At 58.6% G+C, this 22,592-nt stretch overlaps 1 protein-coding gene across 2 annotated transcripts in view; it reads left to right on the top strand.

The window, feature by feature from the left end:
- COL26A1 (collagen type XXVI alpha 1 chain) overlaps nt 1–22,592 on the top strand; it is a 176,349-nt gene that overhangs the window by 142,057 nt on the left and 11,700 nt on the right. For both annotated transcript variants that reach the window (XM_037814975.1, XM_037814974.1), the window contains exons 4-7: nt 12,156–12,217; nt 18,967–19,123; nt 20,530–20,628; nt 21,418–21,570. In XM_037814975.1, coding sequence (XP_037670903.1) covers nt 12,156–12,217; nt 18,967–19,123; nt 20,530–20,628; nt 21,418–21,570 — 471 coding nt within the window. The remainder of the gene's footprint in view (nt 1–12,155; nt 12,218–18,966; nt 19,124–20,529; nt 20,629–21,417; nt 21,571–22,592) is intronic.

Here is a 22,592-nt window from a genome sequence, read left to right as displayed (position 1 = left end):
CCAGGGGGAGAACGAGACAGCGACCTTGCTGCCCTCCTCTTGCTGTACTTTTCTTTTTAAATTTTTATTGCAGTAACATATACAACAAAAAAGTTCCCATTTTAACCGCTTTTCAAGCATACAATTCAGCAGTGTTAATTAAATTCAAGATGTTGCGCTACCATCCCCACCATCCGTTACCAAAACCCGTCCATCACCCCAAACCGAAACTCTGAACCAGCTATGCATTAGCTCCTCATTCCTTTCTGGTAACCTGTATTCTAATTTTGACTCCATGAATTTGCTTATTCCACTGATTTCATGTCGGTGAGATCATACATTTGTCCTTTCGTGTCTGGCTTATTTCACTCAACACTGTATCCTCAAGATTCATCCGTGTTCTAGCGTGAATCAGAACTTTGTTCCTGTTTGCAGCTGAATTATCTTCCACTGTACGTATATAACACATTTCGTTTAGCTGTTCATCAGCGGACACTTGGGTTGCTTCCACCTTTTGGCTACTGTGAATAATGCCGCTGTGAACGTCCTTGTGCAAACATCTGTTCGAGTCCCTGCGTTCAGTTCTTTTGGGTGTAGACCTAGAAGTGGGATTGCCAGGTCCTATGGGAATTCCCTGCTTCACTTTCCAAGGAATTGCCAAACCCTCTTCTGCAGCAGCTGCACCACTCTACATTCCCACCAGCAATGCTCGGGGTTCTTGCTTAGTTTGGGGCGCCTCCTCTGTTCCCACGGAGAGCTCAGTCCCCACCTCCTCCTGAGCCTTGGTGGGTGCTGGGGGAAGCTGAGGTCCCAGCCCCAGGCAGGCTGTGGGTGCATCTCCCAGGCCCCCCAGGGTTCCAAAGCCCTCAGAAGAGCTGGGCAGCCCCCTCCTCTGGTCTGGGGGCTCCCGGTCAGCTGGCTTTGCTTTACTGCCCCTGAACCTTGATCTTGGCCTTGAAGCCCTGCTGAAAGGGATTCTTTCCCAGGGACGCCCGGCACTGGCAGGGTCGGCTCCACACGTCCAACTGGGTCAGGAATCACAGGGCTCGTCTCTCTCGGCTGCACTCAGTGTCATCTTGCAGGCCCGGGCAGGCTGGCTGCCAGCTTTGGGGGACCCTGGAGGCATTTATGATTTCTTTCTGGATGAGGAAAAAAGGGTCAGAACTCTTTAAACAATAACTTTAGATTAACAACATGAGACGCAGAAATCTGCCCAAGAGAAGCAGCTGAATTGCTGAACCCTTAAAGATAAAACACATGTGGGAACTGCCTCCCAGTGTTCTCCCTCCCCCAAAAGGCTGCGGAGACGGGGTCACTTCCTTCTGTTGTGGTGAAACCCCCTTCAAGTCCAGAGAGGCTTTCCTGCGAGACTTGAAATCCCTCCCCTGAGCAAACTGGAACACAGCTGTCGGCTTGCAAGCGGCCTCAGCTGCAGACAGCGTGGAGACCCCAACCCATCTCTAGCCGGGGGCCCAGAGGTGTTTTCAACTGCAGGCTTGTCTTACCCTTTGTACTCCTGCCTTTGATTTCCGGGGACTTCTCCCAGCCACGTCCAGTCTGGAGGACAGCCACTCCACGGCCCGTTCGAAACACTGCCCATGATAAATATATTAATTTAGTCAAATTAACCTGCCATAACCTGTCCAGACTCACCTGCCCAGTCGGTGACCCCAGCCATGGCAAAGTCAGAGCGGCCCCAGCGGGCCTCAGAGTCCAGGCACCAAAGCTCATGCCCTTTACCTGGGAGCTGGTGCTTTGCACCTGTCTGCCAGGTTATGTTGAAGTTGTCATCCACCTGCTCCTGAGTTTGCCCAGGTCCCAAAACCATCAGAAGCAGAGAACTGCTGTGGAAAGCATATGGGCTTTGGAGCATCTGAGTTCTGGGCTCCTGCCCCATGGGGCAACTTCCTGACCCCTGGAAGCCTCCTTTTCATCAACTGTCCAAGAGGGCTGGACACACCTGTGTGCAGGTGCTCAGTGCATGATGCCCAGGTGAGCATTTCGGGTGCCCAGGGAGAACCACTCCATTTGCATCAGTGTGATAAACAGACAGAATCCTGTCCCCCATGGGATGTGTTCATTCCCAGGCACCAGTCCTGTGGGGCTGGACCCATTTGCAATCAGGACCTTTGAAGGTGTTATCAGTTAAGGTGCGGCCAGATGGGCCAGGGTGGACCCGAACCCCATATGGCTCAAGTCCTCATGAGAAAAGGAAATTGGACACAGGGAGCAGGAGACAGGAGGACACAGACGGCCGTGTGACGGAGCGATGAGTGGCCGACCAGCCACCTCCGGGACACCATGGACCTCGGAGAAAGCATGGTCCCCTGGCCCCTTGATTTCAGACTTCTAGCCTCCAAAACCACGAGACAATAATTTCTGTTGCTGAATGAAGCCCACCGATGGGTGGTGTTTGTTACAGCAGCCGTGGCCGACTGAGACGATGGCCACTGAGAACCGGCGAGAAAGCTCCAGCTAAAGCCAACATCATCCACACCGAGAAGGAATCAGGACGACTGTGAATCCAAACTCAGCTCCCAGCGCTTAGAGAAGGCGGCGGCTGGCGGAGGTGTGCCGGGTGCTGTGAAGAGGGGTGTTTCGTTTCGGGGCGAGCCGTACTGCACAGTCCAGTGCTCCGAGTGTGACAACCCTGGTGACGAGACTGCTGTGCCTGTAAGCAGTGCCCTCTGCTTGCGAGGGGCCGGGGGACAGATGGACAGTCACTTCTCACATGAGCTTCTCTCCAAAATGTTTCAAATCCAAAAGACTGTTCAGAGGAGAGGGCCAGCTCTGTGTGCCTGGAGCCATAAGGACCCACCCACCCACCCCCAGCTGTGCTGCCCTGCCTGCCCCAGACGACAGAGAGGGGTGAGCGTGCCCTGTGTTTGTCCTGGGCAGATGCAACTGCCATGTCCCGACGCCCTCAGGAGCATCTCTGGGCTGAAGAAGGGAGTGTGAGGGCCCCCCTAGTACGCTCCTGGGGCAAGCCCCCCAAACACCTGTCGTCTGGGGCAGGCAGGGCAGCACAGCCGGGGGGTGTACAAAACCCGGGGTCCTCGGGAACACTCAAGTTTTCAGTAAGTGTATTCCTAGGTAATGTGATGTTTCTGTAAATGGTATCATTTTAAAATTTCACTTTCTATTTGTTTTTTGTTGGTCTATAGAAATATGGTTGGTTTTTGTAAACTGTCTTTATATTCCAGCAACATTGCTAGATTCATTCAGCAATTCTAATAATTCCTCTCTGGATTTCTTGCGCAAGACCCAGCAGCCTTGAGCTCTGGGCTGATGTGGAGGTAGAGAGGGAGGGAGACAGACTCGGCTGGCCGGGTCAGCAGAGTGTCCCGGGCTGTGGCAGGTGCAGACGTCACGGGCCGTCTTCGTCCGTACCCAGCCGTGGCCTAGGTGCTTGTCTTCACATCATATTGCAAGGTCACGCCCTGGACTGTGTGTGGACCCTGAGCCCACCCTGCTGGAAGCTGGTGTGCCCAGCCCAGCCTAGCAAGGCCTCATGGGCAGAGAAGACCTGGGTTCTGATTCTGGCTGTGTGTCCTTGGGCATCTTGCTGAACCTCTCTGAGTCTTGCTTTCCTCACTTGCAAAGGTGGCGATAGACCAGGGGATTTGTCTCACCCCATAGTTTCACTTGCCAGTGTTGGCCCCTTCCCTATGGGGTGTTTCTGAACATCACCAGAAAGTTCCACAGTCCGGGGGCTGCTGGGTGGGGATGGCCAGCTACCCCTGTGTTCGCTTGTGGTCTCCTCTACCCCTTCCCTCCAGGCTAACCCTAGGAAGCAAAACCGTGTGGTCGGCAGCCCGTGTGGGAGAGGGATGCACCTCCCCACCCTCTCCAGCAGCTCGGGCAGGCCACGGGGGCCTCCAGGGAGTCAGGTCCAGGCTGGGCAAGCGGGGCCTGGGGACAGGACAGCCGTGCCCACGTAAAGTGTGTTCCGGGAAGCTGCAGCGTAGGTGGGCCTTAGGGGATTTGTGTCTCCACGGTGAGGACAGCCGTGCAAGGCTGCCCCTCTCCAAGGTTACTCTTCAATAAAAGTCTTGGCAGAAGTTCCTGAAAACAACGTGTCTTCTCTGTGATCCCAGATAAAGAGAAGGATGGAATTAATGACTCTGTCCTGTCCATGAGCCCCACGGCTGGACTTGGCGGACAGCCACAGCTGTATCCCCAACGGGGTTCATTGTGCTGGCATCTGGTGGGGAGCTGCAGGGGTGGCACAAGGCAGGACTCCCACCCTTGGCCTGGCCTTGTCCTCTCTACCATTCCTTTTTGGGGTATGTGACTTAGAGAAACCCAAACTGTCTTCAGTCACCTGGGACAAGCGGCTTTCTAGAAGTTAACCTGAAGGGTGGTTTCCCAGGCGCAGACTCTACCGTGGCCTCTGTGCTGTCCCCAGGGCTGGGCTCCCAGCACCAGACAGGACACCATGAAGCCAGAGGCTGAATCGGAAACACCAGGTGGGGAGAAATCTAGAATCATCCTGCCTCGAAGGCCCTAGGGCCCGGCGAGCTCTGGGAGGCTCTGGGAACTCCAGCCTGCCCTGTCTCCCACATGCATTGCCAGCTGGGTTCCCACCCGTTACAGGAACTTAAACCAGGGGCTTGAGTGAGGTCAGAATCTCGTACAGGTGAGGTGCCTGGGCGGCTGGGAGGAGACACCCTGGGCACCCGCCCCAGCTCGGACTTACTCCCTGCTTGCAGTCAGGCCTGGCCATTCGCATTACTCTGCTGCCTCCTTGGTAAGAGGGAGGGATGACAGGGTCCTTCCAGGCTGATGCCGGGATTTTGTGAGTCGTGATGGTGAAGCCCTTAGCACTGGCCCTCAGTGGAGCAGGCATGGTGAACGCTGGCCTTGATGCCAGGCCTTATCTGGATGAGCAGTTAAGAGCAAACAGCATGCACTTCCCGCTCAGTCTCTGGCCAGGAGACTTGTGGCAAATTTTCCCACCCTTGCCAAACCTCAGCTTTCCCATCTGCAAAATGGGGATAGCAATCTTGTGCCAGCTTCCCAGGGTGAGCCTGGCCTGCCTCTGCCTTAGAGGGAGAGAGGAGAGGAAGGCTGGTTTTCCAAGCGGATGGCAGGCCCAGGAGAGAGGGGGGGCCTCCTTCTCCGGGACTGGACCTGGGGCTGGGGGTTCCTCCCTGAGGCCCAGGGAGCCCACAGGATCTGCCCAGCCTGGATGGAGAAGTGAGAGGCAGAGCTGAAGGGTGGAGGTGAGGGGGTCACAAAGCCCAGAATGCAGAACCTGCCAAAGCAGAAGCCGAGGAGCCAGGTGCCGGGCCCTCCCTATGACCTCCTGATAGAAACTGGCTTTGCATTTCTATCATCTGTCTATGCATCTGCCCAGGGACTCAGGCTGAGGCAAAGGGCCAAGGTCAGAGCAGACTCTGCTCTCTCCCCCCACATCTCCCCTCCCCACACAGCATTTTCAGATCGGGAAACTGAGCCAAAACAATGTCACACCACCCAGAAACGGTAGACAATTGGGAAAAAGTCACCCGCAACCCCACCACCCTACCACTGCAACTATTTTTATTTTTCCATTTTGCCTTCCATTTCCTGACTGTCCATCTTTTTTATATAATTGTAAGCAGAATACTGATAAAATTTTGTATATTTTTCACACAGTATCATTAGCATGTTCAACATTTTTACTTACTTAACAACATTAATTATATTCCATATCTTAAGCATATTGTGTGAAAAATACAGATAGGTGGTTCAAGACTTACAATGAAAAAGGTAGTCTCCTGTATCCCCCCTCTACTCCCAATTTTTGCTCCCTATAGTTGTTTTTTGTTTTGTCTTGTTTTGTTTTTTGTAAAGAACATTTATACACTGCTATTTCTTTTAATCTTGGAGATTCTCTGTTGACTTCCTCTTGTGGAATACTCTGGCTCTTTTTTTTAAAAATCCCTGCCCCAGCCTCCACATCTCCTCATCCTCCCATCCTCCCAACATATTTGTGTCATGAATCAGTTTAGGTCAATAGACAAATAAAAAGAACAGGATATCAAGGTAAATAGAATTCACAGCCAAATCAGGTAGCATACCAAGATGTCTTTGCTTTCTTTAGACTTTTTATTTTCTAGGAAGTTGATACTGTTTTTGCATATCCCTGTTTTGTGTCTTCCTTTCTCTTACTTACTCCCTTGTTTTGGTGGAGTACATCCTTTAACATCTTCTTCAGAAAGGGTGTGTGGAGTGTAAATGTTTTGAGGTCATGCATGTTTAAAAATACCTTAACTCTACTCTCAGCCCTTGAGGGATAACTGAGCTAGATACCCAACATTAGCTAGGAAACCCACTTGCCTCAAAAGAGCACCACTGTCTCCCAGCTTCCACTGACAGCTCTGAAGTTCAACACCATGCTGATTCCTGATCTTTTCCTTAGGCCTCCTCTTTTTTTTTTTTAATCTCTGGAAGCTTTTAGAGTTTTTTTTTTATCTCTGGGATTCTGAAATTTTGTGATAACATGCTTTTCTTGTGAATCCTTTTTTCTTCTGGCACTTCGTATGCCTTCTCAGTTCGGAATCTCATGCCTTCATTTTTAGAAGATCTTCTTATGTCGTTTTCTCCATTTCTCTGGTCTTTTTCTCTGGAACCTTCAGTTAGTCACATGTTGGATTGTTCCTCCAGTTTTCTTATCTTTTCTGTCCAATTTTCACCCATGTTATCAACTTTCTAGAAAATTTCCATATCTTCTAACGCTTTTACTGAATATTTTATATCAAAAATTTCCCCTATTTCTAAAAGCTCACTTTTGCTTTCTGAATGTTCCTTTTTAATAGGCTCCTGTTGTTTCAGGGATGCAATATCTTTTCATATCTCTCTAAGAATATTAGAGGGTTTTTGTTTTGTTGTTGTTGTTGTTGTTGTGTTTTCTTGAATCCACTGCATGGTCACTGTTTTCCGAGTTTGCTTTTTTCTGTTTGGTGTTTGGTCTTTGCCTTTCATGTTAGAGGCTGTCTGCTCAGATGTAGTCGTCAGACACTGGGGCTGGCTGGACTCTGCATGAGCCCGGCAGCTCTGCCTCCTCACGGGCTTTAGCGCAGGGGCTTCTGCTGGGCCCACGGTCGCTCCATCTCCAGTCTTCTTTCTTGGGTTGGTCAGTTTCGCCAGAGAACAACCTTATGATTTGTGGGATGGTGAATAATCTTTGTCTTCTGGAGCCAGCTGGGGTTAGGGTGCTGGGATATCACCGCAGAGGATTTTCTGTTTTACTTGATTCTTAAGTTAGGAGGTGACTGAGAGATTTAGGTACTTTTCTCCCCTCACAGCTCTCCCTCATGGAGGTCTAACAGTTCCTGCCCTTACTTTCACGCCCCTGCTGCTGTCCCCGTCCCTGGAATTTTGAAAACGGGGTCCTCACAGGATTCTAGCTCTTCTCCTCACAGAGCCCTGGTAGGCTGTGCTGCCCACGGGCTTGCCAGGGTGTCTTTCTGCCTGGGTCAGAACTGAGTTTTCAGGGATGAAATGGTTGGTGAGACAAAGAAGGGGGCAGAGAAGAGGGCTGTCCTGAGGAAGAAACGCTTGTATAAAAGCTTGGGGACTCCAAGGTGCCTCTAGTCCTTGGGGGTTGTAGGGTGGGGAAAATGACGGGGGTGTGGCCTGGCTGAAGGGGCATGGCCTGGCTGGAGGAGATGTGGCCTGGTTGGAGGGGTGTGGCCTGGTTGGAGGGGTGTGGCCTGGCTGGAGGAGGTGTGGCCTGGTTGGAGGGGTGTGGCCTGGCTGGAGGAGATGTGGCCTGGTTGGAGGGGTGTGGCCTGGCTGGAGGAGGTGTGGCCTGGCTGGAGGGGTGTGGCCTGGCTGCCTGGTTGGAGGGGTGTGGCCTGGCTGGAGGGGTGTGGCCTGGTTGGAGGGGTGTGGCCTGGCTGGAGGAAGCATGGCCTCGCTAGGATGGATGGTTGTGAAAGAGAAGGCAAAAGTGGCCAAGGCAGGCAGGGGCAGTAAGCCGAGCTAAGACAAGGACTTTTCCTGGGGACAGTGGAAGCTGTTGAGTGTCTCTAGCAGAGGCTGAAATGACCAAAGTCTGACCGGTGGAGGTGGGTCCTTGGTGACCCCGAGAGGCCCAGTGGGGGAGGAGGGAGACACTAAAACAATGCGTGTGCCAAGGCTGACACAGACTGGAAAGATGCCTGATGCCTCGGCGTGGCCCAGTCCAGCTCTTCGCATGCTGTCGCTGGGGGCAAGCCGAGGCCACTCAGCATCTCCTTACTCCTCTGATTCCCTGTGACCACCCATGGCCAAACCATGGGCCCCTGCACCCACTCCCCTCGGGGCATCTGATCCCACTGGCCTCCTCAGAACTTTCCTCTTCTAACAGGGCCTGGAAGTCTGGGCTGGGGTCAGAGGTCTCCAGGTGGATTTTGGGGCTCTCCTCTGGCTGGGCCCCACCCCGCGCACATCCCCTGCCTGTGGACTCTACTCCAGGACCTCTCACAGAGGGCCACGGAAGCTGGGCTTCTGGGGACGGGCCCCCTGCATGCCCTGGTTCCCCCCACCAGGGCCACAGAGCAGACTCCGTGGGCAGCGGAGCCCATCGAGAGGACTTGGCCACCTCCCGTCCTATTGGGGGCGGGGGGGTGGAGCCCAGAAGTGCAGGGACAAGGAGGGGATACAGGTGGCAGGAGCAAAAAAGTCCTGGAGCTTAAGCCCTCAGTGCTGCTTCCAATGCAAGCCCGTTTGCAGATGGGGAAACTGAGGGCAGGGAGGGAGGGGCCTCACTCAAGCTACACCACACAGTAAGTTGGTGGCAGAGCAGACCCAGGTCTCTTACGATTGTCTGTCCACTATACAGCCCCTCACACACACACACACCTCTCTCTCTGTCTCTCACACACACACACACACATTCACTCACATACACACAATGGTTTGCCTGGCACGTCCATACTTCCAACCTACAGACGTTGGCAAAGATTTTCCAATACTGGTTTCTGCGTCTGCATCTTCGAGACCAGGAAATGGGCTGTGGCCCCATTCAAAAGGAGACTGGAATGTGGGAATCCTTAGCATTCCAGAAAGTTAGAGCCCTTGGGGCCCTTGTCTTAGAGGGAAACTGAGGCCCAGAGCAGGGCGGGTCATAGGGCTTGGAGTTGGCAGAGCCGGCCCCACTAGCACTGTTTCTCTGTTTCCACTGCATTGATGAATAATTAAAGTTACACAAACATCGTTTAATTGCTTGTCGATGACAGAGTGCCAGGGGGGCCATAAAACCCACCCGCTTCGGGGCACTTGCCAAGGCGCAGGTGGTGTGGGGCGGCCGATTTGGCGGCCTCTCTTTGCCCGCTGGCCAGGCCGTGGAGCCGCTTTGCCCGGGGGAGCTGGACGCCCTGTGCCCGCTGACAGCCAGGCCACCCTCCCTGCCAAGAGGGTGCCCGTGCCAGAGCAGGCTGGGCAGGAGCCCGGCACACTTTCCAGAAATAGACTCGCCCCTCCCTTCGCTGACCTGTCCCCTGCCGAGAGTCCTCTCTGTTGCCTCAGAACCTGGAAACTGTGTTTGGGGCCTCTAAGGGCCTCAGGAATGTGCGGCTTGCACAGTACCCTGGGCAGGGGAGTGGCCATTTTCCGTGACTGGGGCTCGAATGTACAGCTCGCCCACGTCCATTCCCTCCTCCACTTCTCCAGCTGGCCCGTGGGTGGATGGGGTGCCCTCCCTCCATTACATAGAGGAGGGAACTGAGGCCCCAGTGGGAAAGTCACTTGTTCTCTGTCATCAGGCCAGGCCTGGTCCCGAGGCCACGCTTCTCCCTGGAGTACACGCTGCCCCGAAGGGCCCTGGGCCTTTTCTGCCCAACTAGTCAGCCCCTCAGGGGCAGGTGCCCCAACCCTACTGCCCTGGCACCCACCCCATCGGCATCGGCACAGTCGCCTCATGAGCAAGCTTCCAGATGCGCGAGGGGGCTGTTGGGAGGGTGTGCCCGGGTGAGCGGATGGGAAAAGTTAGGGCACGGGGCAGGAGGCGGACAAAGGAGACCATATTTGCTTTTACCTGTCTTCCCCCTTAAAGGCTTTCCTTTTACAGTCCAGGAATCCTTGACAGTCTGTATTCAAGAGGGAGATGCCAGAAAGCCCCTGAGGCTCTTTCTGCGTGGCTGGGCCTTGTCAACAGAGCTGCCTCCACAAATGTCAGTGTCTGTGGGCCTTGGCTCTCGGGCCAGTCCCTTTTGCCAGGGAGGAGCCCCCTGCCCGGCCGGGGCCTTCCCAGCCTTCGGGAAAGCCTGGGGTCTAACCTCGACCCCACCTCTGGTTTGCGAGGTGGTGTGGGGCGGGCTGCGTTCCATTTTGCAAAATGTGATTGGCAGCTCTCGTCTCATGGACCCTTCTCTTTGCTTTGAAATTTTAAACCTTTTTATTTCTCTCTGGTCACTTTTCTGGGAGAAACTAGAGAGAAACATGTGTGTTCCATCCACCATGTTTAACCAAAAAGCTTTTCCCTCTAGAGCTTTTCTTTTGTAAAGTCCTTCCTCAGCGCAAAGTCAGAAAAATGCATAACTTCTTTGAGTTGTTTTAATGTTTCTTTGATTATACATCCATCTTTAGTCTGTTTTATGTATTGGGGTCACTGACAAGGTTTTACTGAGAGGGAGAACGAGTTTTGTTCTGAAGAGATGCTTGTAAACCCCTGACTTCGCCCAGCCAAGGGTGGGAATGGGGGGAGCCGGGGGGAGCAGGGCCTCCACCAGCCCCCCAGAGCACTTGTCAACCCAGGAAGGCTGCAGGAGCAGAAGGCAGCTGGATTTGAACTACCAAGCACCCCCGTGGTCTCCCCACATCACTCACTGAGGGATGGAAATTACAGAACAAGGAAATTGCAAGGTGATTTGCATGCAGGCTTAAAACAATCTGGGGACAGTCAGGGGCCACGGTGGTGGTGGTGGGGGACCCGGCAGGCTGTGATGGTAGCCCCCCGGCCTCCACCCATCCCTGGGGCCTGTGTCAGCCACAGCACGCCAAGCAGGACCTGATGAGTTACCCAGACGTCTCTTGTGTCTGTTTAACCCGAACAGGGCTCCTGTAGGATCAGGCTTTGAACTGAGCCACGACGAAGAGGAATGAGGCCATCCCTTGACTTCTAGAGCAATAAATGCTCTTTGGAACAGCTTCGAACCATTTATTTCCTTGTTAAAGAGCTCTGGGTCTCCAGGGTGGGGGAGACAGACATAAATAGATAATTACAGACCAGGTTGCTGTGTGTCTGGGGTATCCCTTACGGGCCTCCCAGCCGGCCTCCCTGTCCCCCATTATCTCCCATTCCCACCCATTGGGCACTGGGTTGCCACCAGAGTCAGCTTTTAAGAATGCAAATCTGAACTTGACTTCCCCCTATCTAAAACCCTCCAGTCACTTCCCCTTGGCCTCAGGCCACCATCCAAGCCCCCACTCCCAGACCTTACATGACTGGGCAGATCCAGCCTCGGCTGCCCCCGGGAGGCTCCCAGGAGCACGCTGCCGGCAGGCCTTGCCCCCTTCTCATGCCCCTCGGCCTGAGCACTTACTGTTCCCTCTGATGAAACTGGCCTCTGCCCCCTTCCTCACCTGGCCAACCGCTGTGCATCCTTCAGGTCTCACCTTAGATGCCGCCGCCTCCAGGTGGTTCTCCCTGACTGCTCCCACCCCAGACTGGCTTTGGTGTCCCCCATCCCCCCATGTGCTCCTGCAACCTAGAGTGGCCGTCCCCAGCTTGGCCTTTCTGCTCAGCTCCTTCTCTGACCGTCATTCACAAAGTCAGGAGCGAATCTTATTTACTATTCATTCATTCATTCATTCATTCAGTTATCAGATTTGTTTTTGAGCCCCTACTTTGTGCCAGGCACTGAGATTCGTAGGTGAATGAGGAGACAAGGACCCTGCCCTCATGGAGCTCACCTGTCACCTGGCATCCCCAGGGCTGACTCTGCCTGACGTGGAATAGAGATACTCGCCACCCCTTTGCTGGCTAAATGGAGTGTATTATGTGCTGGGGATGCTCAGAGAAGTTTCCCAGATCAGGCAGGCTGCACAGAGGAGGGGGCCCTGAGGATGAGGCTCTGCAGGCTGGGTAGGAGCTGCCGAGGCAGAAGGAGCAGAGCAGGCCCTGCCCTGCCTGGCAGATGTTCTCGGGCTGGGCTGCTCTCCCCAGGGTCCGCGGCAGCCTCACTTCTGCTCCTCTCCTTTTTCAGAATGCGTGAACTGCACCCAGCTCAGCAGCATGAGTGAGCGGCTGACCGCGCTGGAGGCCAAGGTCAGATGGGCTTGGGAGCCTGGGCCTGGGGGGCCGGGGGGGGGGAGCTGTCGGGTACCTGCCTGTGTGGCCCGATGGAGCCCAGCAGGCCTGAGCCGCCAGCTGCAGCCTGGTCCCGGGGCTGGAGGGTGCTGGGTCCCAGGGTGGCTCTGGCCTGCACCAGCCCCCTGGGGTGAGCACAGGAGGGGATGCTGGGAAGCTAAACTCTCAGAGGAGAGAGGAGCCGTCGTGGACCTTCCGGGGCTGCTGTCCCCCACTTGGGCTCCTCCTGGGCAGGGACAGCAGCCCCCAGCGTGGCACATCCGTGTCTCTGGCTGAGTGCCCGGAGTTCTGGAAGGCCTGAGTCTCCTCCCCATGCCCACGGCCCGGTGAGGGACTGGGCCCAGAGGTGCTGTGGGGGGCCGGCTCCCAGCCCGTCTACATCCGTGGAAGGAAAGTGTCTTGGGTTGAGTCCCCCAAGGCAGACCCTGGGATGTGACTCACCTGGGGGTGGCCCCAGGCCGCACTGGCAGGGGAGAGGAGGTAGCAGTCCAGGTGTGTTCATGGGCAGGTAACCAGTGTGGGCAGCTGGGCTCAGTCCCTCGGGGCCCCCTGGGAGACCATGGGGAGCACTGGATGGAGGCTTCTCCTGGGCATTACACCTGCATACCTGCTGAGCTTGCTCCTGCGGCCAGAGAGAGCCGTGGGTGCTGCAGTCAGAAGCCAGGGCCAGGTGGAACCCCAGCAGCTTCTGCCCCGGAGGGTGACATGCATGGCGGGCCGCAGCTCCACCCTCCTTCACACTGGTCATCTCCGCACTTCTGGGGAGCCCCTGGGGCAGCGAGACCTGCCGGGGTTGCCTGGATCCCGAGGGCAGGGCCGGGCCCGGGAAACTGGGTGACCTGAGCCAACGCTCCACTGCCCTTTGGCCTCCTGCCCTGAGAGAATGGCCCTGAGGCCCCTACCCCATCAGTGGGGACCAGGTGAGTGTCACTGGGAGTCACTTAGAGTCTGACATGTGTGGCATCCCCCACCCCCACCCCACCAGCTGGGTGACTTTGGGCAGCTCTCTCGGAGCTCCCGTGGCCTCTTCTAGAATGAGTCAAAGCATGCAATGGTGGTGATACCCTGACTTTGTAAATGGCAAAGTGCTAACAGGTGTGAAGGGTTAGTGTCCCATCTTGCAGACAGATACAGGTGTGTGGGAGACACCCTTGAAGAGCACCTGGTGTGGGAGGCCCCAAGGCATGAATCCAGATCCTCCAGCAGCCCAGGGCCCTGGGCACAGGTTGGGACTCAGCTGCTTGCAGCCCTCCTCGGGGCAGTAGCTCTCTGGGGGTGGAAGGCTTTAGGGGGCAAGTGGGCAGAGCTGGGGGCTGCGGCAGCCCTGGAAGGGGTTAGTGTGGTGCTGGGGAAGATGCTGGGGGTCTGCTCTGGTACCCAAGGTATTAGGAAAGGCAGGGTCTCCAGGCCAGGCCTCTGAGGCTGCAGTGAGGTTTGGCACAAAGCAGAGGCCGACAGCTTGCCCTGGCACCTGCCCAGCATCCAGGAGTGTTAAAAGTCACAGCTCCAGGGGAAGCCTGGCACTGTGCCAGCTGTCCCCACCCACGTGGCTCATCCAGCCGTGACCCTACCCTCCGCCCAGGCCCAAATGCCAGGGCTACAGGCGGCCAGGCCTGGGGCAGGGCTTGCTCCGGGGCCCCTAGGCCAACCTTGGGGCTGGTGGGAGGGATGGCAGGAGGTGTTGGAGGAGCCAGCTCTGGGACACAGAAGCACCAAGTCCAGTCCAGCAGCTCCAGGGACTTGGCAAATCTGGGCTCCCCCTGGGCCTGCATCTGCTGGCCCGTGAAATGGAAATGGAAGGAGTCACTTCCCTGCACCTCCCCACTGGGTTGTTTGAGGCTGGTGTAGAGGGGTGAGCTCAGGCAGCTCCTTTTGGGGAGTTGGGGGAGGATCTAGAGTCTGGGGTGGGCAGAGGGGTGGCCTCTGCTGGTGAGGAGCCAGCCTGGGCCCAGGGAGAAGAGCCGGCTCCCCAGCCTACTCCTGTTGATGGTTTTCTCAGCTCTCAGGTAGGGGCCGGGAGACTCTTCCTGGTTTCTGTATCTTGTCTGGGTGCAGCTTACAGCTGCCCACCTGCCATCTGCATGCCCAGGGGACCCCTGGGGAGACAAGGCCACCTTGGGAACTGTGTTGGCCTCAGGTCAGTGGGCCGGGAGGTAGCACCCTGGAGACAGGGAGGGGACCAGTTGCCAGGACAGCCCAGCAGCCCCAGAGGCTTCCCTGAGGCCAGGAGACCCTGCAGGATTCAGAGAGGACACGGAGCTAAGGTCAGCTCAGGTCAGCGGCTGGGGTCAGCCTGGGCAAGGCCAGGGCCGCAGCCAGGCCCCAGACGGGGAGTCAGAAACCAGGCAGCTGAAATGAGACAATGGCAACCGCAAGGCTCGGAAGCTGAGGTTCCTGCTCCCTCAGACAAGAAGCCTGTTTCGTCTAGTGGGATCTGTTTGGCTGCAAGTAACAGAAACCCAGCCAAGGTAGCTTATTTCCTAAGGACATTTGTTGGTTCAGGCAGAAGTCCAGAAGTAGGAGGACACAGAATTGGCATAATGGCTCCTTGATGTCCTTAAGAACCACCTTCTCCTCTGCCTCCTTAACAACTTGGCTTTTGTCCTCATGGTTATAAAGTGGCTGCTGCAGTTCAAGGCATCACATCCTCGCAAAGGCACTAGGCTATATGACCACCCCTTTGTTGCAAAGGAGGGTGGGAAAGTGAGTATCTAGCCAAACAGAAAGACATTGCCAACACATACACAACAGGGGCTTCTGGAGCAACGGAAGAAGGGATATGGGAGCCAGGCAACCCCCAGGGCCTGCTCCATGTCCAATGCCCACCACTGGCAAATTGCCAAAAGACCCAGACCTAGTAGCTGATCCCAGGATTCCTGCCACCCTGACACTAGGCATCCTGTATGCCTGGGACAGGCTGTTGGAGGAGGGTGGGGAGGGAGGTAAGGGCTCCCAGGCACCCTCTGGCCCCTCCTGCTCCTCCCCTTCAGTTGCACTCTGACCTCATGGGCCACGAGTGGGAGGGAGCCTGCGGGGATTTCCCGGCATGAACCTCAAGGAATTCTGGGCGTTGGGCTGGCGCCCTGGCCCGTCAGCGGGGCCACGGTGACATCATTGGGCTGCTGCCCTTGAGGGCTGCGGTCTGGTTTTCTTGGGCCGAGTCCCCACACCCACTGTGCCCACCCGGGTGAGCTCATGGCCTGGGCATGGATGGGATCGGTTTCTCCAGGAGGTTGGCCACAGCCGGGCCAGGAGGGCTTGGACTCCCGCCAGGGTTGATGTGAACTTGGCCGTGGCGAGGCTCCTGTGCCTGGGTCAGTGGGCTCTGTGGGCCATGGTGTCGTGTGCAAGCCTTGAGCCCCGAAAGGACCACCAGGGTGAGCACCCAGGAACCAGGAGTGCTCCTGCCCCAGATGCCCTTGCCCCTGCCCAAGGCATACGGTGCCAATTTTCCTCCTCCCAGCTCTGCCTGCCCCTCAGCCACCTTCGCTGGCCACCTCAGCTCCAGACTACCCCCACTTGGGCCCCCCCAAGACTGAGGCTCATCCCACCCCCCTGCGCTCATCGCCTCCACCCCACACTTGCCCTTCTCCCGTGCCCCTTCTCCCGTGCCCCTGTTTGACTGTGGCCAATCCCACTGTCCCCAGCAGCCAGGCAAGAAACGGGGAGCCACCCCTGCCTTTCCCCACACTCCTGCCCCCAGCCCCCCGATGCCAAGTCCTGGCAGTCTCCCCCCACCACTTCACACCCACTGCCCCAGACCACCCCGTCAGTACCACCCTCATCCACAATCCCCTGGATGGCCCCCTCGGCTCCTCCACACCCCAGAACCCCTAACCTTGACCGTGGCCAGTTTCCCAGAGGACGGAGGGACTGATGGGCACTTGGGGTGGGGACTGCAGCACCCCCTCCTCTTGGGGATTCTGGGGACCCAGACACTGGGTTACACCATGAGTTGCTGTGTGTCCGAGGCTTCCCTGCCCTGACCACCATGAGACTCAGCTGAGACCATGGCTGTGGCTGTGGCCGTGGGGGAGGACAGCTGTGGTCAGAGGACGAGACACCGCATGGGGGCATTGACCGCTCGCCCGGGCCTTGGGCAGCTCGCTGACAGCCTCCGGGCCTCTATTTCCTCTCCTGGGATGTGGCCCAGGGGCCCTTCTGGCTTCTTGGGGTGTCCTAAGGACCAGAAAGGGGAGGGGCTCATGAAGCAGCCCTGGGCGTCACAGCCTTGGGGGTCATGGGAGGGGGTCATGGGGATCCTCATGGAACCCACCTGCTCACACACAGATGGAGACCCTGAGGCTGGGGTGGGAGGGGCCTTGGCCTCCTGGGACTCGGTGGGAGGCAGCCCCTGGGCCATCCGAGAGCTGGGTCCGGCCGTGGGAAGAGGAGAAGCTATTCTGTTGCCTGCGGCAGGGCCCGGCCCAGCAGCCCCGGCAGGACCCTGGGTGCCAGTCCCAGCTCTGAGCAGCCCCTGGGGTCTCGCCTGCTGGGGCTGGGCCACAGGAGGTCACTTTGCTCCCAGGGATCCCTGGCAAGTCTGCCCCCCAGGCCACTTGCACCCTCACCGCCTCTCACAGCCCAGAGGGGGGTCAGCATCATGACCCCCATTTCACAGATGGGAAAACTGAGGCACACAGAGGTCAGGACGCTTCCCAAGGTCACAGAAAGGCTGGGAGAGTGGGAGTTCAAACCCACCCTATCTGGTCTCAGAGCCGAAGAAGGGGGCCGCCCCTCCGCCCCCACACCCCAGGCAGACCCTGCCCCTGGGGAGCCCTACCCTGCACTGCTGCTGACGCTTCGGGAAGGAGCCGCGACCTGCCCTGCGCCCCCGACGGCCCAGCCAGTGCGATTGCTCCCCCACCCCAGCCCTCAGCTCAAAGCGGCTGTGCAGGCGGCCAAGGGACCCACAGGAGGGGACGGCCCCGCCGCACAGAGGGCCGGGGAGCACACAGGGGCGGAGGACGGCTCATCAGAGCTCAGATGGGCAACTGGGAAGAAGTGGGAGGATGTTGAGGGTTTGGGGCTGGGGCTTTACAGTTCTCTTTGCATTCAGATGCTCACTTGGCTGCTGTGCAGGAGGCCTGAGGAGGGGAAGAGGGGCAGGTAGAGGGGGACAGGTGGGTGGAAGGGGACAGGTGGTGGGGGCAGGTGGAAGGGAGAGCAGGTGGGGAGCAGGTAGAGAGGGCAGGTGGAGGGGGGTAGGTGGAAGGGGGTAGATGGAGAGGAGCAGGTGGGGGAGGAGCAGGTAGAGGGGGATAAGTGGAGGGGGCAGGTGGAGGGGGGATAGGTGGGGGGTAGGGAAGGGGGCAGGTGGAGGGGGGAGCTGGTAGAGAGGGCAGCAGCTGCAGGGCTGTAGGTGGGGCTGGGGGGACAGGAGGCAGGTGCTGAGCCCGGGGCCAGGGGAGGTGTGAGGGCCATGCCGTCAGGGCTGAGGGGCATTGAGAGGAGGCCAAGAGGACGGCCTTTCCCCTCCTGGAGGGGGAGGATGCAGGGGGCAGTGCCTGGGGGAGTCCTCAGGGTTTGGGTTTTGGGGCGCTGGTGGGAGGCCGGTTCCCTGGGGAGGCCTTTGTGGAACTGAAGGTCGTGGTGGTGATCCTGTCGCAGCGCCACCCACCCCCCAGTCCCAGCCTCAGCCCAGCATTCGGAACCCCCCAGACACCCTTCGGCCCCGGGGTCTGGCATTCAGCGGGGCCGGAGGACCCCGAGACCCAGAACCTCTTCCCCCCGTGGGCAGAGCTGACCCCTGGGCCAGGGGCACTCGGGGTTGGGGGGTGCAGGAAGCAGCCCCGTGGGATCCGGCCCAGGGCCCTGGGAGAGCTGAGAGGAGGCCGGCTGGGGCCTCAGCCAGGGCCAGGCCTGGGCATGCAGCAGCCCCTGCCGGCCTCCTCGGGGCAGCGGGACACCCCGGGGCCTCTGAACCTGGGTGCCCATCACCCTCTGGGCCTGCGGACTTCGACCCCTGCCCCCTCAAGGGGAGAGGACGAGGCCGCTCTCCAGGCTGGGCCCGAGTAACCATGGCCTCCCATGGTGCTCTGTGCTGAGCCCATTCAAGCCCTTCATTATCCTACATCTGTCCGTCCGTCCACAAACATTCCCTGGGCAAGAAGTTTGTCATGATGCCAGGCAGTGGGGGCTCCCTGAATCGCCAGTGTAGGGGTGACAGCTTGTCGCTCAACCACAGATCTGTAATCACACCTGGGGTGAGTACCCCAGAGGAAACTGTGGGGACCTGGGAGCGTCTGATGGGGCCCTGCCCGAGCCTGGGGTCCAGAAGGGACGGAGAGGAGGGCAGGGGGACCACCCAGCAAAGGGGGCCACGACCCCACTGAGGAGCATGATGCATGGGCACAGGGCTGGGCAGCTACAGGCCTGGCGGGGTCCGTGCCCTGCACACACACCACTGCACATGCATCTCTGCAAACACGCCCCTGCACACACCTGTCCCTGCCCAAATACATCCCTTTTACACACACACCCCTGCACATATGCATCTGTGCACACGCCTCTCCTTGCACACATGTACCCCTGCACACATCTGTGCCTGGACACACGCCCCTGCATATGCCTGTTCTTGCAGTTACACACCACTGCAGATACACACTCCCCAGTGCACACCTGTCCTTGCACACACACACACTCCTGCACACGTGTCCCTGCCCCCAGCCTGGCAGGGCTGATTCTCTGCTCCTCTCCCGGCCCAGGTTCTCCTGCTGGAAGCAGCAGAGCCGCCCTCGGGCCCAGACAATGATCTGCCAGCCCCCCAGAGCACCCTGCCACCTTGGAATGAGGACTTCCTCCCTGACGCTATCCCTCTCGCCCACCCGGAACCCCAAAGGAGAAGACCCACGGGTCCTGCCGGTAAGTGAGGCCAGCGGGGGAAGACTCAGGTGGATGTTGGGCTGGCACGTGTCAGTCCAGCCGAGCCCCGTGGTGTGGGCTGGTGTCATTCTGACCAGTCAGTGTCCATGCTGTGCTGTGCCAGTGATGAAATATTGTTGTAGCACTCAAGGCTGCACAGATATTCTTTCTAATCTTTACAATAAGCTCATGAAGCTTGGGGCTATAGAGATGGAAACTGAGGCTCAGAGGGGTTAGGTAACTGGCCTGGGGCCACCCAGCAAGCCAGGGGCAATTTGCCTCAATAGATCTCAGCACCCTCGGGCCCGTCTCAGCTGCGCCCTGGTTCTCAGCACCCCTCCCAAATGCAGCTGAGTACACACACCTCCAGCCCCCTCCCCCTGCCTCTTCTGTCCTTTTTCTGTATGTGTGTCTGTCATGCTGGGGCCAGGCAGAGGAGGAGGGCCGCTCGCCCGGGGAGTGGGAGAGGTTGTGCTCCACAGGCTGGAGGAGCAGGTACCCGGCACTCCTCGAGGAGGCTGGAGGCTGTGGCAGGAGGGGTGCGCTCAGGCCTGCTGCCCCTCTAGCCACTATCCCCAGGGTCTCGCCCCCAAAGGCTGTGGGAAGAGGGATGGGGCGGACATGGGGTCCCCTGGGTAAATCCTTTCTCCCTACCATGGGAAAGTGCAGTTCCCAGGAATGGCCACCAGGTGGGGCACACGCTCTACAAATGGTGACCCTGGGCGGGAAGTCCTGGGTGGGTGTCTCCTGTGGGTGGGCGTCTCCTGGAGGCAGCAGCACCCCCTCTCCTCCCCTCCGGCCACATCCTTCCTCCCAGACCGCGTGCTGCCTGAGCTGGAAGGGTCAGCTCAGCAAATGTACCTGAGCATCCTCCGCAGGCTACCCAGAGGGAGACAGGTGGGGGTGGGGGGGGGAGTCCAGCTTCTACTCCCACCCAACCATGGGGGCCTAGAGATCTTGGGGCTGGACAGGCCCCTCCCTCAGGGCTCCCGCAGCCCGAGCCCTGGGGTCTCTGAGGAGGTCATATTGGGGGGTGCTTGCAACCAGCCCAGTTCCCGAGCAGGGGGGCGGTGGGAAGTGGAGAGAAAGGGCTTCGGGGCTGAGAAGCCTGAGTTCCTGCCTGGCCTATCCCCTGCTCGGCTCTGTGACCTTGAGCAAGGGACCAGACCTTCTGAGCCTCAGTTTCCCCACCTGGAATATGGGAATGGAAGCACCTCTTGGGATCAAAGAGGTAGTAGGTGCAAAAGTGGTTTGCAAACTGTAGTGGCTGACAGGTGGGAGGTGATGGTGGGGGCTTTGCTGGTTGGCAGGGGCCTTCCCGGGGGTGGCTCTGATCACACGGCCCCGGTGGTGGGGCCTGGAGCCCCCCAGGGGTGCTCATGCCTTGTATCTTGTTCTCTCTGCAGGTCCCCCGGGGCAGACGGGACCACCAGGGCCTGTGGGGCCCCCGGGTTCCAAGGGTGACAGGGGCCAGACAGGAGAGAAGGGCCCAGTCGGGCCCCCGGGTAAGGACCTCCAGACCTGGCTCATCCCCCAGGGGGCGGTGACTGGGGTTTCTTCCCCACCCGAAGAGGCGAGGTGTCCCATAACCCCTGATCTTGCTGGGTTAGCAACTGACATTTTGGGGAGCTTCAGGTTCCCTTCCTCCCCACCCCCTCTACTCCCACCCTGAGCACCGAGGGGCCAGGCGTCACCCTGGGCTGCGGTTAGGTGGGCCATAGCTGCTGGCCGCAGTTCTGTCCCCTTTGTGTGTGTCCACGTCCCAACTCGGGACCTCAGGAAGTCTCCAGAGGAACCCAGCAAAGATAAGGCCCCAGGGGACTTGGGGGGCAGGTATGGCAGGGGGAGGGGCTGCCAGGGGGGTTGTTCTCAGCCACTTAAACACCTCCAGGGACCTCCCTCAGCTCCTCCTGGGCCCTGCAGGGTGGGTGCCCCCTGGTCAACGCAGGCTCCTGGCAATCCGGGCTGCCAGCCCACCTTGGGTGCCCCCGACCCCCGGCTCGTGTCCTGGGGTGGGGGCAGACAGGAAGAGCTCGGGCCTGATTCTGCCCTCCCCATCCCCCTCACCTCCCACCCTGCATCCCCAGTGCTCCCTGTATACCGGGCGGGGAAGGGGAAGCCCTTTCAGTTCCATTCCAGCACATTCCTTCAGGGAGTGGGTGGGTCAGGAGGCAGCCACTGGCGCCCGTGTGGCCTGGGCCAGTCCTGACCCCTCAGGGCCTTGGTTTCCCTGTGTGTAATGTCCTGGCTGCCAGCCCTTGTCCTCATGCTGACTCCTCTCCTCCCAACTGCAGGGCTTTTGGGGCCACCAGGGCCCCGTGGGCTCCCTGGAGAGATGGGGCACCCTGGCCCCCCTGGACCACCCGGCCCCACAGGCAGCCCGGGCCTCTCACCAAATGGCCCCCAAGGTGTCCTCTACTCCCTGCAGCCACCCACGGACAGAGCCAGTGAGTGCCGCGCTGAGCGTGGGTGGGCCGGGGGGCTGGGCCATACCCTCCTTGCTCGGGAAGGATCCCTGGAAGGAGCCCCTCTCAGTTGGGGGGTTGGGATTCAGCTTGGTTGGCGGAGTTTGGGGCTGGTGCTCGCCCTGCCCTGGGGTCCTGAACCCCCAAATGGCCCTCTGCCCGCTGGTGGCAGTGGCACGGCCGAGGTTGTGAGCCTGCTCTGTGCCCCGAGTGCGGTTTTAGTCAGTGGGGATATAGCAGTGAGCAAAACAGACCCGGCCCTTGCCCGTGTGGACCCCACAGTGTGTCCAGCACACGCAGGCTCTGCTTGCCCGTGGAGAGGGTCCGGGAGAGTCACGTGGGGGGTGTGGGGGCATCCAGCAATGCCGTGGCTGGGTACGGAGGAAAGATGCCCCAGGAAGCTTCAGGGAGGGGGATCTCTCCTGGGTGGGCCAGACCTCTGTCCACAGAGAGAAGTGGGGCCTGGTCAGCAGCCTCCAGTTCCCCTCTGGAGGGTCCGGCCAGCCCTGGGGACCTCCTCCCCAGCTGTCAGAAAAACCCGAGACCCTTTTTCCCGGGGCTTCTCTTCCCCAGGCAGCCTGGCCCTGATCTGGGGGTTGCATCCTGGCGCTGACTTGGAGCCTCAGTTTCCCCATCTGAGCAGTAGAGAGAATAATGCTCCCTGATGGAGTTGCTCTGGGGATTGATTAAAAAAACAGCCCCCAGCCAGTGCCTCCACCCAAGAGGGACTCATTCCCAGTGGAATGGGGGTCCCAGGGCTGCCCTCAGGGTGCCCTGGGCTGGGCGGGGCCTTCTGGAGCGATGCTAATTCACTGCCTGCAGACTCGGGTTCCTCTCCGTGGTCACAGTGACCCCCCTGAAGCCCTTGGGAACCGGGGGTGGGAGTTGGGGTTGGGGGAGTGTCAGCAGCCCTCACCCTGGGTCCGGAGGAGCCATCCCAGGGCGGCATCCTGCAGCTGCCTTGGCCTGGGAGCAATGCATGCGCTTGGCACCTCCCACCTGGC

Source organism: Choloepus didactylus, chromosome 21 (assembly GCF_015220235.1).
Source record: "Choloepus didactylus isolate mChoDid1 chromosome 21, mChoDid1.pri, whole genome shotgun sequence".
NCBI classification, from domain to species: Eukaryota; Metazoa; Chordata; class Mammalia; order Pilosa; family Megalonychidae; genus Choloepus; species Choloepus didactylus.
Note: the sequence above shows the minus strand (reverse complement) of the source record. Positions and strands in the feature narration are given on the sequence as shown.